The sequence below is a fragment of the Clavelina lepadiformis genome, chromosome 9 (genome assembly GCF_947623445.1).
Source record: "Clavelina lepadiformis chromosome 9, kaClaLepa1.1, whole genome shotgun sequence".
In the NCBI taxonomy this organism is placed as follows: domain Eukaryota; kingdom Metazoa; phylum Chordata; class Ascidiacea; order Aplousobranchia; family Clavelinidae; genus Clavelina; species Clavelina lepadiformis.
Window position 1 is genome coordinate 316,901 of NC_135248.1, and position 17,090 is coordinate 333,990.

General features: G+C 42.2%; 1 protein-coding gene across 1 annotated transcript; it reads left to right on the forward strand.

The window, feature by feature from the left end:
* The first annotated feature begins 3,543 nt into the window (after positions 1–3,543).
* On the forward strand, positions 3,544–16,695 carry LOC143470425 (uncharacterized). Its single transcript, XM_076968556.1, has 6 exons — positions 3,544–4,969; positions 5,317–5,472; positions 5,553–5,784; positions 14,746–14,880; positions 14,957–15,113; positions 15,176–16,695. Exons 1-6 carry the CDS (start codon positions 4,822–4,824, stop codon positions 15,977–15,979), a joined length of 1,632 nt encoding a protein of 543 aa, XP_076824671.1. The 5' UTR covers positions 3,544–4,821; the 3' UTR covers positions 15,980–16,695.
* Positions 16,696–17,090: the final 395 nt, after the last annotated feature.

The window sequence follows — 17,090 nt, forward strand, 5'->3', positions numbered from 1 at the left end:
GTCACAGCAAAACGTGGCGTACAGTTGCATTGTTTGTTGTAGAAACTTGAAATTTGGTGACTTTTCCTAAAAAATGTTCAGCTATCTTTCCATGTTTGTTTTATAAAGTTTGATTTTGTAGTTTTTGAGATATTGTCTAATTATGGAGATGTTCTTCATAATTTTGCTCTCTTCTGCTATCGTGAGCGCAAAGAAGCGTATCGTTTTCGTTCAATCATTCACGCACAATTAACTCGATGACAGTTAGAGAACAACCACAATTTTGTGCCATTTGCCAGAACCGCTTGGAAGAAAAGAAAGAAGAGAAAGTTAAATTACTAGTTTATTTCATCAAAATCACACCGTAGAGCTCGAAAAAGTTGCCTGAAATTAGTTAAAATAAAAGATTAGTTGCTTGAACATACTTTTGTTTATTAACTTGAAAAGTGGGCTAAATAAAAGTTCCTGTTAGCTTGGAATACTTACCGTTGGTTTCAATCATAAATTAGTGCAAAGGTTAATAATAACCGTGCAAATTTTTGGTATATGTATTTGTTCATAATGATCTTGTAGCGTTGTTAACTTCGATGGCCTAGTTTTTCACTATGTCACTCACCTGTACGCTAGTCACGATTAAACATAAGTTTAGCCGTACACTTCAGCAATGCCATTGCTCAAGTGTAATATGGAATTAAAGATCTAGCAGTATGACTCCGCTTAGTGACTAACTTGGGACTAGACCATTTTGGTCATAATACCCCAAGTTGTTATAGTATCGTTTAACCACACCAGGATCAACACAGTTACCCTCAAAGAAGTAAAAACATTGAATTTATCATTTGTTTCCATAACAACTAACATTATTTAGTAACATGAAAGTCGGTGTCAGTACGTGAATTGGCAATGAAGTGACAAAATTGTGACTGCCAACTTGCATAAGCATAATTGACAAGAAAAAGTTGCCGACTGCTTACAGTAAACAGCGAATTTTATATGGCAAAATTGTGGACCGTATCGAAATAATCATATGAAGCAGTTGTTCGCACTGTCAGTGGTCATATTAGATGGATTCTACGTAACAGTAGTTTAAATAATAGATTTAGAAATGTCTGACTAAGCTTCAGCCGCTACTGTTAAAATGAAATCTGAAATGAACCCACAGCAGTCAAACCTCAAAATTTTTAATAAAACCTTACATTCAAAAAGGGCGCACAAAAATATCCTTCAACAAGCAAGGAATGGTGCATTTGAAAAAAATTCAATGAAAACAGTTTGTGGCCGGTAATCTACAAATCTACACACTTTGCAAGTGATGTGGACGCAATGCCATTACCATGATTGGATGTTCCAGTCGACAATTATGCATAAAGCTATTTGCACAGAGTTTTTTTGAGACAAATTTTCTTATTCTGCAGTCAGTAGGAGTCCTTAAATTCAAGTATAGGAGCAATATAGCAACAACGGTGCGTTATGAAGTAGAGTGAATACCATTACCATATCAATGTTAAAACTAGTGATGAGAATTAATAGTACTCAGTGCCGAGAATTGGCAAAATCGTACATTTTTTAATGATTAGAACCAAAAAGAAAGACCAAAACCACACTCAAAATGGAATAAAACAAAAATAATAATAATACAAAATACAAATAATACAATAAATAATAATACAAAAATAAACACCAACAAATAAGGAAATTAATTTTTAACAAGCAAGGAATGTTGCATCTGAAAAAATCAATGAAAACAGTTTGTGGCCGGTAATCTACGAACTGTATGATTTTGCAAATCAGGCGACTGACATAGTTGTTCAGAGAACGAGTACAAACACCACAAAGATTATAAGAAGTTGTTGGTATTTTTGGTTGGGAATTAGCAATGACCTTAATAAAACTATACATGTAAAGATGGGGGTGAATTAGGATTAAATATTGCATGTGACTGCGCAATATTGAATCACGAACTAATACGATAAACAGGAAGCAGGTTGTCATTTGACACACGATGCTTTAGCTTCTTTGAGCAGATTTGCAAAGACAGGAAATATGCTTTAAATCAATCTGTATGGCACATCATGCGCCGTCATCACAGGTGCAATATTGCATACAGGTTTTACTGTACAATGCAAACAGATTACGGAAAAATCTTACGTTATTAAGCATTTTTTGAATTCTTTAGTGTAACAGGATGTGTTGAAAACAAAAACGAAGTCAAAATCTATTTATTGAAATGACGTATTGGTATGTTGAAAAGAATTTTATTTCCCTGAAGACCAGCGTGAAACTTGTGCTCACAACACTGGGCGAGAAGAGAAATATGACCATCCTTTTCCTTGATGATTTCTCAGCGCGAGACTATTAATTATTTTTTCGGTATCACGTTTCTTGATTGACATGAGTATGACCCGTTGTACAGGCAAAGTTATGTTTTTGCCGTGTAAAGTTATGTTTTTGCCGTGTAAAGTTATGTTTTTGCCGTGTAAGCTTTGTATTCACGATTCAAAGTTTCATTTCAAGTACAAAGATTCCATTACTATTTGTCAACGAAACACTACAGCAGCGATATTTCATAAGTGGATGATGAAATGACACTGGCTAAATTGGGTTCTGGTTGAAATATTAGGCGATTGAATAGGGAATGGCCCAGCAGGTTGCTTGAGGTTTTATCTGATCGCTTGCTGTGTCTGTTTTGCCTCACCATTAGTTTTATGTTCAAGTGGCAACCGTAAGATTAATTTGATGGTCACGCAATGACGATCCTGACAGATCATTTTAAAGTATGAAAAACTCAGAGCGGATTTTGATCTGGTCATATTTCGGTGGTCAGAAATCTTTAATTTTCTGTTTTCTTGTATGTTTTCCTGAGTTTTATTAGGTTTTGCATATTATGTTAACGTCCTAAACTTACGGCCAAACTAAAAAAAAGCAAAAATGCGGCCGGCCTACATTCATCAAAAAAGCTTTGGCTAGTGCAGATGCAAACATTTTAATTGTAAGCTCAAGCTCGCTTCGCGTCATTTACTTTTAGCGGTACTTTGCTCCATTGTACCGTATTTTAGTTAATGGGTTTTCATTGCTAAATGTCCTGAATTATTTCTATTGTGCATTACACAAACTATACACTAAAACTAAATAGTGCTGAAAAAACAAAGACATGTACAACAGCTATATGATAATAACGCATGTCAAGCTTTTGGTCTTAGACAATTGAATGAAATTTTGCGCCTCTTCAAACATGGCTATACCCGGGTTTGCATGTTAATTCCTTTATTTGGCGACAATTTTCAGCAACGTTTTATTGAATATCTACAAGAAAAAAATTTATTACTTTTTATTTAGGTCTTTTTACGAAAAAACTGTGCCGCATATTTTGGTTTTATAAAAGCGATAAATCAAGAAATCACCCGAATGATAATACCGTTATTCATTAACTATATAAGCTACCAATGCTTATACAGTAATCAACGAATTGAATTAAGACACATGTTAGCAGCATACGATTTTAAGGTTTTTTGATTAAGTTTTGGTTACAGTGTGAGACGTTAAAATACTTTAAGTTGTTATTGTTTATGAGCTGCCTTGGTATACAGCACCAAAACTTTAACCCTATTCAAAACTGGCTCATCACTTTGAGATTACCTACAGATTACAACGCCGGAATATGTTTTCATGCGAAACATAGAAGGAAGAAAATATGTAAGTGTGCTTTTCCAAATTTGCCAAGAGAGATACTGGCAATTGAGACAAATAAAAAAGCGTAAGGTTGTTTACGAGATTCGTGGTTTCATTTCAGCATTGCACCCAACTTAGCTGGCAAGCCTCAGAAAGTGACTTGTCTAATGCCCAGCTATGCTCAGCTCTGATACAGGATATGCAAAGAACAGAAAGATAGAAAACTGGTTGCCTGATTCGGTGTAATGATAAGAAAGGAAGTTTAGTGTTTTACACATTATCAACCACATTTTAACGGCAATGACGTAGAATCATGTTAGTTTTTTAATGGCTAGTTGGAACAAGAAGTAGGCTTACCATACGTCCTGTTTTAGCCGAGACAGTCCCCCTTTTTAACGTCTTGTCCCGGCGTCCCGATTTATTAGCCAAACGTCCCGGTTTGGCACTCAGTCAGCCAGCATAGGCATGCCGCATAGAAGCCATACACGAATATTAGCATGTTCTTATTATTGTTTTTGCTGTGTAGCGTACCGGTAATTCTTGAAGAAGAATTCGTGATCTTTTTTGTTATTTATTTCATTGTATTCGATAAAAATGTTATTGTGACGTCATATGTCGAAAGCGTCCCGCTTTTAAGCCACAAAATTATGGTAAGCCTAACAATAAGTGTAGAGTTTTACAGCACCGAGTTATAAACAGGGCTGGTTAGGAAGAATGCGCTGTGACGTGATTTGCAAGATTGTCATCCTAAAGCACGTGCTAGCTACGGTGGTGTTGGAAGTCTGGTTCGTCCAACTCAGCATCCAAGCTTCAGTTCGATGTGCAGAGGGCAAAAGTCACAAAAGGTGAGATAAGTTGTTTGTTTGTTCGTAAATAATCCTGGTTATTGCAACCAATCAGCATCGGGATTGCTTTGCAAAACACTTTTGAATCATAAACTGCTGATTTATATTTGCTTGAGTTAAACTTGATCAATCATTTCTAAGTTACGACGACAATGAATACTCCGAAGCTGCGATGTTTGTATTGGCTCACTTTACTGTGGGCGTCATCTCTCATCTAAAATAATGACCATAGTTTCGTCATAAAATGTCATATAATTAATACATCTAGTTGCTGTGATGGAAACCAACTCATTTTTTCTTCTTTAGTTGCTCTGTGAACTGGCGAGATATGAGCATGTGGTGTGACGACTCCAACCTGGTCGCCGTGCCCCATCCAATGGACCAGCACACGAGCAAGTTCATCAAGTCCCAGGCTCCACCAAGCAGCGCAAAGATCATGCATTTCAACAGCAGTTGCCTGACGTCTATAGACCCAGGTGAAACCCATTAAGTGAAACTGGAGTATTCTTTGCGAAAATATTTTTTTCCGTTTTTGATTTTCCTTCCGCGTTAGAAAGTTTTGTTTCGCATCAGGGGCTTCCAATATGTGGTTTACTATGTCGTTAATGTGCGTGGGCTTGTACCACGTGACAAGTCTATTAAACAATTCTCGAATCTTAGCAAACAAACTTAACTACTTCATGTGATAAGTTCATTGCCCCATGAAGTTTGTAAACTCTTCGATGTAAACATCTGTCTCGACATAGATTGTACACAGGGAGCTTGTAAAGCATCAGTGACTTATCTTGAAAAACTTATCAATGATATTTCGATAACTTCGCAGCAACCATGGGCCATTACTCGAAGCTGAGGAAGTTTAACGCGGACAACAACGACCTTGCAACCGTCGAAGCGAACACGTTCAAGAAATGCAGGAGACTTGATGAGGTCGTTTTGTCCCGGAACAAAATCTCGACTCTGGACAACGATGCGTTCGCAGGTTGGTTGGTGCCAGATCGGACTCTGTGATCAAACAAAAGGTTTCTACAAATTTCAAATTTTCCGCTGTTTTCTGCTCAGGCTTAGCGAATCTCCGGGTCCTCAATTTAAGTGGAAACTCACTGACTCGGATTAATGAGGACGCTTTTGCTCCTCTGAGTCACCTTGAGGTTCTGGATCTTTCCAACAACAACATCGCGGAGTTGAGCGAAGGAGCTTTTCACGAATTGACTCAGCTCCAGACTTTGATCTTATCAGGCAATCAGCTGACCGAGATTATTTCAAGGCATTTCATCAACCTCACCGAATTGCAGTAAGTTATTGCACTGTGACGACACAAATCAAGTTAAATAAACAAAGCAACTAAACTTTAGTTAACTGTGATCGGGTGAATGTGCGGAGGATGCTGCTTGTCTTAACTTACACTATTCGGTCTTAGTTTACCTGCCGAATTAATGATCTGACTCCGTGGTTGCGTGCGGTTAGAAATCTCTAATCTTAACGTGTTACTACTGTTACTAGCCGAAAGCTATTACGATTAACAGATATAGTTTATCAGAAACAATCCTTTATTGTAGGAACTGTACAGGTTCCGATTATTATGACACAAGCACAACCTTAGCATTCACCAATTAAAACAAGTATAATAAATTACATTCTAACACGACTGACGTAATACGTTCGTACGATTCGGTATCTCTCTGTCTCGGCGCTACACGCACAGAAGTTTAAGCTTATAACAGCGTAGAGCGCTTGTGAACGGAAATATTCAACACAAAACACACGCATATTTCAGACTGTGTGAACGATAAAAGCAAAGCGTTGGCAAATGGGAATTATTTACAGTTAAAACTCGGATGTTATGAAATCACCTGGTAACGTACTAAACGGCGCTTTCACATAAAGTTATTTAGTGCAAGTTTCCAAATATTGCATAACGATTGCAGTTTGTAAAGTTGTGACTGCAGCCGAATTGCATCTGCATTGCAAATATTAAATGCTAGCTGTAGGTTTATCAATGAACAATGTTTAAATGGCGCATATGCTTCCACAATTGGTATAATGGTATTGGATGTGGCTCCCAAGCCACTACATTCCTCCCCCGCTACGGAAGGCAAAAAAATTGGCAATTAAAAACTAACATCCTGCTTACGCGGGTAGCACAAAAATAACACAATGATTATGTACAGATAACAGAGTAATTACAGTTTTGCCGTTTTGCAACCACCCTCTGCTACCAGTTGGTGGGTGTCTCACACATCAATCGGTGTTTCAGATAACTTTTGAACTGTTCGTAAGCCTGGGTTCCAAGTGGCGTTGTGTTTCTCAGGTGGAGGAAAAACCGTAGCAAGTCGGTTGCCTGGACAGCAGCTGTGGCTCCTATCATTGTGAAGATTTTTGTCTCGCAACTAATCTGTGGAACGAGGTCGGACATTGTTTCCAGTCGTTGGTAATGACGGCGACGGTAATGACGGCAAATCTGTATAGAAACTAGAGGTTTGAGGGTAATTATTTGAACAACTCAGGTCATGCGCGGGAAGGTGAGCATGCTATGTGACAGAAATTGGTAAAGATACAATTGCAAAACAAGGCGACGTAGCAAGGAAAAGGTTAGTAATTAGTAGGCATGCGATACGCAAGATATACAAAAAAAATTTGTCGGTCGACAACGACAAAGGGAAAATGGCAAAAGGTTACATGCATACGACATTCGGGGCCCCGAAAACTACGTTGATACAGATAATGAAACTTAAAGCGTGTGTGTGTCTGCGAACTCATCACGGGACGACGCAGCGGGCGGCGCGTCATCAGAAGATCCAGAAGAAGACGGTTGGTCACGAGAACGTCGAAGCAAAGGCGACGGTTGAGTTTGTTGTGGGCGTGCATCTCGTGTTTGCTGTTGCTGGCGCCCAGCGCGAATACGGGATACAAGAGATCTGGCATACCGCAAATGCTGCGGAGATGATCGGATAAACCCGATGGTATTGAAGAAGGCCCACATCATGGCAAGTAGCTGCAGGATGAAGATAAGGGCTGAGAGAAATGGATTCGTAATCTGCGACAATGCAAGCAGTAGTGTTTGTTTTGCGGCGTGCGCGAATGTGTCGGCGACGTAGGAGCCGTTGATCATAGTTTCTTCAGTAGTAGTAAGACTTGTTATGACATGTCGCATTTTCTCCTTAAGCAGGTTGGCTTCAGACATAGAGCTGAGCAGCGATTGAAGGTCAGTGAACGAGTCGGAGTCAGGTAGCTCGTTGAGAATCTTCTCGTAGTCGGGAGCGTTGTAGTTGATGTGTATAGTCGACAAAGGTAAGTTGAGTTGGTGCACCTGCACATGTTCGTGCGATAAAGTGTAGTTGTGATAAAGGACGGTGTGTCCCAGAACTCGGAAGACAAAACTTCTAGCTGGTCGATACGATTCCAGCAGATGAACTCCCGGTAATACAATGTTGTCTGAAATGAGTTGGCCGTATTGACTGTGGCCGTTTTGATCGCGATATAGGATGAGAGGGCGTTGACTGAACGCGTTGTGGTACGCAAGTGACGGTAAGACGGTACCGTTGATAGAGTGACATGTTGCTCTGGACATAAAATCTCCGAAGCTGGAACCCATGGTTTGATGTCCAAGAGTGGAAGACAGTATCTCAGTAGGGAAAATCTTCCCAACTGCTTTGTAGAGTGTGCCAATCAGCTTCGTGAGTTGACAATGTAGGAACTTGTTCTCTTCGTTGAAGGTAGTGAGAGCTTCGGAGATGAGATCGTCCTGTTGTCCGTCGAAGGTTGCAAGAAGTCGCGAGAATTGCGAGTGTGGCGTTTGATCAGACACCCGCCTTGGCAGATTAGGGCGAAAAAGAGCGAGTCTGTCGAGCTCTGTACATTGTTGGTAGCGAAAGATAAAGTTGTTGTTGTCACAGTGAATATTTTCGCCATAGCAGCTTTTCGCACGTGCGGAACACTTTCTCCAGTGATGTACGGAGATTCCCAGGTCAGGTAAGGAAACTCTATACAAAGACGTAGAGTTGTAATGAAGTAGCATCTTATGTGATCCAAGAGGCTTGGTAGGGGGGCAGTTGATACGCGCGGGTACTCGCCATATAAACATACGATTGCCCGTTAGGCAATATCCACGCTCAATTGAGCACGATGCAAGCGATCCCAGCGATGACGTCATTGTGTCTGTGACGTAGTCGTAGTAGATTGTAGTTTGAAACAGGAAGTCGTTGGTTACAGTCCCTGACGCTGAAGTCGGCCAGACATACTTGTACTGGACGGCATTCCGTGTCGAGTACGCTGCAGGATCAGATTGAATGAGTGGGCCATTCGATGAAACTTTGGTTTCATTCCAAGACGTACATTTCTGATTGTAAGGTGGGTGTGCGTCAATGGTATTGGCCGATTTTTGGTAACTCCCAAAAAAGAAGTACATGGTGCTCCAGGCCGTAATCTGTGAAGTGCAAACTGTTGCCGGAATCTTCTGGAGATGCAGCTCTGGAGCAAACACTGTAGCCGAGCAGTTGTGTATGGTGAAGGGAGTTTGCTTTTGGCAATGCATATCATCATCAAAGGTATACAACCCAAGCGAGTGCGAACGTTGGCATAATAGAAATTCTTGGTCGGCTTGTTGGAAGTTCCCCTGTTCGGCTGATGAGAACAAGCAGAGGCACGAAAGCATCAAGCAGATGAACATGTTGTTTTTATAATTTGCAAAACGTTTTGGTGGAATGATTTTCCGACCCGTTCGAGACGTCTTCACAACCGTAGGAGGTTTTGTTGGCTCGGGAGCAGGAACCGTCGGTGGTACTGTTTGTCGTCTCGTTGAGGCGGAGGGCAATGGCTGCGGAGCAGGGTCTTGCGTCTGCAAAGAAAAATTCTGTTGTTGATGCGAAGGTGTTGGTGGTAAAGGGGCCTCAATATCGATAGTGTAGCTAGGCTTTAGACGGTCGAGGGAAACGCGGTCCGGTTTCCCCTGGCGAGAAATAACAAAGTACTTTTCGTATCTCTCCAGTACTGGAAACGGGCCAACATACGGGCGCTCTAACGCTCTTTTGACATGGTCACAGCGCACATAGACGCGGTCACAATGTTTCAAATCCGGGTGAACGTAGGACTCCATGAATTTCGTATGAGCGGTCGTTGGTGTAAACTGGAGGTCGTTGAGGAAGTCTCGATATGCACCGAGGTAGCTGGATGTAGGAACTGCAGAGGCAAGCTTGGAGTCTGAGAAGAAACCACCTGGAAGACGTAAGGTGTGTCCAAAAGTTAACTCAGCTGGTGTACATTTCAGGTCCTGAAGGTAGCGATTGCGCAGAGCTAGGACAATAAACCCCAATTTGTGAAACCAATGCTCTGGTTCGTCGGAACACTTGATGGCGCGCTTGATCTCCGCATTTGCACGTTCCGTAATTCCATTGGACCTGGGGTGGTAAGCAGTTGTCAGATTGTGTTGTATACCTAGCGATCACATAATTTCCGCCCAGGCAGAACTTGTGAAACACGGTCCACGATCACTTGTGAGGATGATTGGAACGCCGACCAAGGAACACCAATGATTGACGAAATAAGCGGCGACGGTTTCTGTGGTGGCATCGGGAATTGGTATGGCTTGAACGAAACGCGTATATCGGTCAATGCAGGTAAGAATGTATTTGTAGCCGTGGGAGGTTGGAAGTGGTCCAATCAGGTCAATTGCAACGTCGGAAAATCGACCTTCAGGAATTTTAAATGTCCCCGGTGCGGTTTTGGTGTGGCGGAATATCTTTCCTTCTTGGCAGTTTGGGCATTGCTGGACCCAGTTAGCGATTTGTTTACACATCCCTGTCCAGATAAATCGTTCCTTGATGAGCTTGACGGTGGCTTTCTTTCCCGGATGCGATAAGTTATGTAAGTGCAGGAACACCTGTCGTCGGAAGGAGGTAGGAACCAGAACACGCTCTGTGTCGGTGGACACGTCACAAAGAATGGTTGTGTCGTTGTTGGGCAGCTTGCAGTCCTTGAGTTTGAGTGCTGTCGTCGCGGCGCGTAGTTTCTGAATAGCGGGATCACTGGTTTGCTCTTGTGCTATCTTCTCATATTCTAAAGGCGGCGGGACATTGGAAATAGCGTTAATGCTGGGTGTTGCATTATGAGACCTTGACAAAAGGTCCGCCACCACGTTATCAGAACCTTTTATGTGCTCCACGGTTGTCGTATATTCTGAAATGAACAGCAATTGTCGGAATTGTCTTGGTGAGTAATGTTCGGAGAGCTTCCCGAGACTCGAAACCAGAGGTAAATGGTCAGTACGTAAGGTGAATTGACGGCCTGTCAAGAAGTAACGAAAATGTCGAATTGACTTGTAAGCGGCCAACAGTTCTCGGTCGAAGCAACTGTATTTCTGTTGAGCTGCAGTCAGCTGTCTTGAAAAGAATGCTAACGGGACAAATTGGTTTCCTTGTTGTTGTTCCAACGTTGCTCCAATACCGGTCAATGAAGCGTCAACTGTTAAGTAAGTTGGCGCATGCAGTTTCGGAAACGCCAAAGTGCTGGCATTTGCAATAGCTTGTTTGCTGTCGGCGAACGCGCGTTCTGCATCCGCATTCCATTGTAAAGGGGCGCGTTTGTTTCGATTGCCTGGAACTAGCTTGTACAACGGCTGTAACATGGTGGAGCAATGCTTCAGGAAACGAAAATAATAGCAATAAACGCCCAAGTAACTTTTCAGCTGTTTGCAGGTTTTCGGCTGAGGGTAGTCAAGAATGGCCTTCACTTTTTCTTGAGTTGGTCGTATACCCTCAGCGCTTATGTGATGTCCTAGGTATTCAAGAGCCTGGCGGTTGAATTCACATTTGCCGAAATTCAACGTTAAGCCGAATTCATCAAGCCGTTGAAAAAGCATCTTAAGGTGTTCAAGATGTTCTGACAGATTACCACTTCCAATTATGATATCATCGAGGTAGGCAAAGATTCCCAGGTGTTGAAGAGGTCGTACTACTTCTCCTATTAGCCTGGAAAACGTCCGTGGCGCGCCGGACAGACCAAACGGAAGTCTTGTATATTCAAATTGTCCAAGGGGGCAAACGAATGCTGTCTTATGAACGTCTTCAGGAGCCACCGGGACTTGGTGGTATGCTTGTTGGAGATCTAACTTGGAGAAGACCGTCTTACCATATAAGACGTCTGAAAAGCTGTGTAGGAACGGAAGAGGGTAACAGCTGTCGGTTGTTTGTTTATTGACCAATTTGTAATCAATGACAAGACGATACTTGTTGCCTGACTAACCTTTAGGAACTAGTAACGCTGGGCTCCCGTAAGGCGAATCACTGTAGCGGATGATTTCCCGTTCTAGTAAGCTGTCAATTTCTTTCTTCAAGATTTCCATTGTTTCTGGACTATAACGACGCGGGCGTGAACGTACGGGGGGACCTGTGGTATGAATATGGTGAACGATAGAATGTTTCACCGGTTTAACAGCAGCTGACATGGGTTGTAGCAGGTCCGGAAATTGATGTAACAGATGGCCCACCGGATCTATCTGACTGAGAATGGATATTCGAAGAGGGTCATACGCCTCTGGCTCTAGCGTATATTGTTGTTGGTTGGGAACATCTATCAGCTGCTTCGCTTTGAGGTCCAAGACAAAGTTGTAATTAGTAAGAAAATCCAACCCCAGGATGCAAAAGGGTGTGTCCGCCAGTACAAACTCAAAGGGATACGAAAAGCGAGGATGCAGAGAAACATTAAGCTGTTTAATGCCATACGTAGTAATGAGCGTTTTGTTGGCTGCAAAAAGCGGCGCTTTTGATTCTCGATTTAATTTGTCAGCTGAACTGGCCGATAACAGCAAATTTGAAGCCGCGCTATCAACATAAAAATGAATGTCATTGCAGTAATCATACACAGTCAACAAAGGGCAGCCTCTTGTGGCAGCTGATGCGATCGACGGGGCTGAGCGTTCTATTGTTGCGTCGACCGCCAAGCGTTTTTTGTCGCTTGTGACTGTTTTTTCCACATATAGCATGACGGGTGACAGCAGCGCGCATCTCTTCCAAAGCGCGCGTGATAATAACATAAGCCATCAGAGCCACGGGAAGCACCAGGGTAATTACCAGGGGAAGCACCATCGTAACTGTTGCGTTGGTATTCTCGTTTCGGAAAGGTGGCAGGCGAATTTGAAAACCTGTCGTTGCGTCTGTTCGTGAAGGAAGCACCCCGTGGACGTTGGTCCTCTCGATCACCGACATTGTAGTTGCCTGATTCGTGGGACCGTCCATTGTTTGCGTGTGCCGATCGTTGTTGCCAAGTCGCGTTGGATGCTTCTCGCTGGTTTGCTGGATTTTCGTTGGCGTAGTAAGGATTTCTTGGTCCGAAACTCCTCGTTGCATGTTGTTGTCCATCTGTATTAGTGATAGCAAGCGAAAGGTTGTTCCGTGAAGTTTGCGGTTGTTTAAGCAACAATAATTCGTGGGCTTTGTTTGCGAGGCTCTGTAGATTTTCGTATTCCACGCTGGCTAGCGCAATTGCGACGTCTTGCGGTAACGCTTTGAGAAATTTTGCACGAATTAGTTTAACCACTGGCGGAGTAAGATTCTCTTGACCTACTGCACTCATCAATTCCCGCATTAGATGTTTGGGTGACTGACCATGCAGCGTGAGGTCAGCCAACAAAAAATCCAAATGATCCTCACGTTTATCAAAGTTCCTCAAAATTTCGTTGATCAAGATATCGTAGCAGTCCTGAGCCGACGCGGAAGGCAAACGAAGTAATGCGAGGTCTGTAGCCGGTATTGCTTCTACTGCTAGCAAGTAACGGTTTGTTTGCGAAGCGATGCGATACAGAGAAAATTTGTGTTCCAGGTGGGAGATCCATGCTTCGGGATTGAATTTCCAAAAGGTAGGAAGTTTGACGTGCGAAAACAAATCGTTCCTCGAAGTAGTGTCCTGTGTCCGCGCACTTATCAGTTCTTGCCTGTCAGCCCCCAGACCAGAGGATCCGGCCGCCTCATCGCTGGAGGGCTCTGCCGATTGTTCTTCGTTTTCGTTCGACATGGTCGTATTCTGAATTGCCTCGACGGGCCGTGGGGTTAAGCGTGTGCTAATGTGATACTCTGACTTAGCTTTGCCTGGTAAAGAAGTAACTTTTCGCAGTGTCGGCAACGGTTTTGGCATTTATCAGAACCGACAAAAAAATTCGCCGACACCCCGCAAAAATGTTGGGCACCAAAGATGCCGAAGAAAAATTTCACGACAAAACTTTTATTGCATTTTACAGCGCGGTGTAAAATGATAGCCTAAGCGAAGTGAGCATGCATTACGAGCTGGTGGGCATGCATTACAAACTAGGTTGCAGCTATTTGTAAAAAGAACATGCAAAATCCACTTACCAGTGAAGAACGGGTCTGTAGGGATTGTTGAAACACGTCGTGTCCACGTCGGTTGTCACCAAAATGCGGAGGATGCTGCTTGTCTTAACTTACACTATTCGGTCTTAGTTTACCTGCCGAATTAATGATCTGACTCCGTGGTTGCGTGCGGTTAGAAATCTCTAACCTTAACGTGTTACTACTGTTACTAGCCGAAAGCTATTACGATTAACAGATATAGTTTATCAGAAACAATCCTTTATTGTAGGAACTGTACAGGTTCCGATTATTATGACACAAGCACAACCTTAGCATTCACCAATTAAAACAAGTATAATAAATTACATTCTAACACGACTGACGTAATACGTTCGTACGATTCGGTATCTCTCTGTCTCGGCGCTACACGCACAGAAGTTTAAGCTTATAACAGCGTAGAGCGCTTGTGAACGGAAATATTCAACACAAAACACACGCATATTTCAGACTGTGTGAACGATAAAAGCAAAGCGTTGGCAAATGGGAATTATTTACAGTTAAAACTCGGATGTTATGAAATCACCTGGTAACGTACTAAACGGCGCTTTCACATAAAGTTATTTAGTGCAAGTTTCCAAATATTGCATAACGATTGCAGTTTGTAAAGTTGTGACTGCAGCCGAATTGCATCTGCATTGCAAATATTAAATGCTAGCTGTAGGTTTATCAATGAACAATGTTTAAATGGCGCATATGTTTCCACAATTGGTATAATGGTATTGGATGTGGCTCCCAAGCCACTACAAATGTTTAATTGTTGTGTACTCAGTAAGTTTCGCGTCAATCGCTGACCATGCCTGATAATATGCAAGGTATGCGCCCCAAATGCGTCCCATGATCGTCAAAGTCTGAAACAGCCGGGACGAAAAGCAAATTACGAATTTCTATTTTCACAGAACTTTAGACTTGAGCCGAAATTCCATCTCGGTGCTGGATGAAGACACTTTAATACTTTTGCGAAAACTCGAGTCCATAAATCTGAGTCACAATAGTCTCTCCTGCCTAAATAAAGACTTCTTTAAGGCTAGCACGTAAGGAGACGTGACGTGTGTTTTACATCAACCACTTATGATGACGTCATGAGTTAACTCCCTTGATTTTGTGTAGTCACTTAACTCGGATCCAGTTGAACGATAACCAGCTCAAGCAACCGAAAGAAGACTGGTTCCGAGATTTGCTCAAACGGCGACCCCGACCTGGAAAGAATTCAGTTTCGCTTTTGGGGAATCCCTGGATGTGCGATTGCAACAGCCAGAAATACGAGGTGAGCTTGACGTCGCTTTATCTGTTTGTTATCAACGAATTATGATTATGACTTCATTTCAGGACTTCCTTAATGAGCAAATAAACGACGATGAATGGGAAGAAATGCTCGACATCCGGTGCTCGCTTCCTGTCGCGAAAGAAGGAAGAAAAATGTCCTCCCTCTTCGGGGAGTTCGTCGCGTGTCCGGCAAAGTCCAGCAAAGAGTGCCCCGGACAAATAAACAAAACTCCTCCCGATGAAGACTCCAGGGATCCGATAGTCAGAGAGGTTGGCGCCGATGATGACGTAGCTCCGTCTACCCGTCCCTACGTCATCACCACATCCACGACGTCAGCGAGCACGAAAACAACAACTCCGCAAACTCCAGAGGATCAGCCAGTGCTCCAGGACCAGCCAACAGGGGGACTTTCCCTGAAAAACGCTGTGATCTTAGCTGGGATCATTTATGGAGGAATCGTCGTTTGTGTTGTCTGCACGCTGGTAACCAGAGGCTACGTCACTCGCCGATGTAAAGGTAAAGAAAGAGAAAGAAACAATTCCGGAAATGACGATAACCACAGTGGAGTTGGCGACCAACCAGTAGCAAGATCTTCTCTGACATCTCAAACGGGAACAGATTCGGCGCGAAGTTCATCTATGTCATCACAAAGTACGCTTATCGACCATACCCGCCCCAATTTGTCGTGGCGGAGATCGCGAATGGACAGCCGGACATTCAGCTACTCCTCCGAAGAGCAGCGCCCCAACAATATGGACGCGATATCGGAGGAAAGTTTCGGCCCCTCCGAGGGCCAGCAGCATGTCTACTGCAAGTTCCAGGACTCGTCATACTGCCAGCCATTCGAAAGGGTCACTTTGGTGTGAACTGTTGATCTCGTACATGACGTTTTTGTGATGACGTCACTAAACATCTTCCAAGTAGAGTCCGAGGTTGGGTAAACCAAGTCCACGTCACAGAGGGTAGTATGACATTAAATGTTTCAAAATGCCAGGTTATGTCTTGTATGTACCAGCCATGCACTTGTCTAACTTCTCCTCTCGCTAAATGTGCCAAAATCAAGTTCAAACTACTTTGAAGCTTTTATCAAAATCTGTCTTTGTTCGGTAAAGATTGTGACAAGGTGATGACGTATCGTACTGTAAACGTGAAGGAAAAATTGCATATAAAGAGTGAAGTTATTACGTTATCAATGACGTATAAGGTTTTTGCCAAATATGTGTTGACAACATGGCGCTATTTTATATTTTACATTTGTTAAAAAGTTCCGAATGTGCTAATAATCCGTGAATGTGATTCTCTTCATATACTGTGTTGGTTAAACGTAATGATCAAAAAATCAATGAAAGTTGAATATTACACGGAGATTTTTATGTTTTCTATGCCCTAACCAGCAATAACCGAATGCAAGTAAATGCCTTGATTTTACAACGCCCTTGTAATGTTTCCAGCTGTTTTTATTTTTACAACTTGTTTGTTTGTATTTTCGTTTATTTCTAATCCAATCCATGCGCAGTCCACAGCATTTTTAAAAAACGATTTCTTTCTAACAATACACAATAAAATAAAATTCAATTTTAAATTGAGGCGTATTCTGTTTCCGGATTATCAGAATTTTGACGATTTTATGAATTTCTTTTTATGGTTTTTTCACTCACATCTATACGATGTACAGTTGTACACAGTCTTTCGAATAGGATTATAAGACGCGGCTTAATGTCGGAATGCTCCACCTAGCAACGAGCTATCTTTGTAACTTTATATTTTTGGGTAACAAGCATAGAAGCACCACAGGCTCATGTCAAATTAATGTCATTAATTTGCTCTCTAGTCTTTTTATGCTTTAAATTTTCTAAAGTATAGTTAAAAAGTTGTTAGTCATAGTGTCTGTAAATAAATAGATTTACTGTTGTTATGACAACAATGTTTTAATATGCAAGATAACCTACATTTTACAATAACTTCAATTAGGGGTTG

Bases quoted from the DNA above. Each gene is read 5' to 3' on its own strand.
- LOC143470425 (XM_076968556.1), top strand. From the start codon at position 4,822: ATGAGCATGTGGTGTGACGACTCCAACCTGGTCGCCGTGCCCCATCCA. The intron at 4,970-5,316 runs GTGAAACCCATT...ATAACTTCGCAG, and splicing joins CCTGACGTCTATAGACCCAG to CAACCATGGGCCATTACTCG. The intron at 5,473-5,552 runs GTTGGTTGGTGC...TTTTCTGCTCAG, and splicing joins GGACAACGATGCGTTCGCAG to GCTTAGCGAATCTCCGGGTC.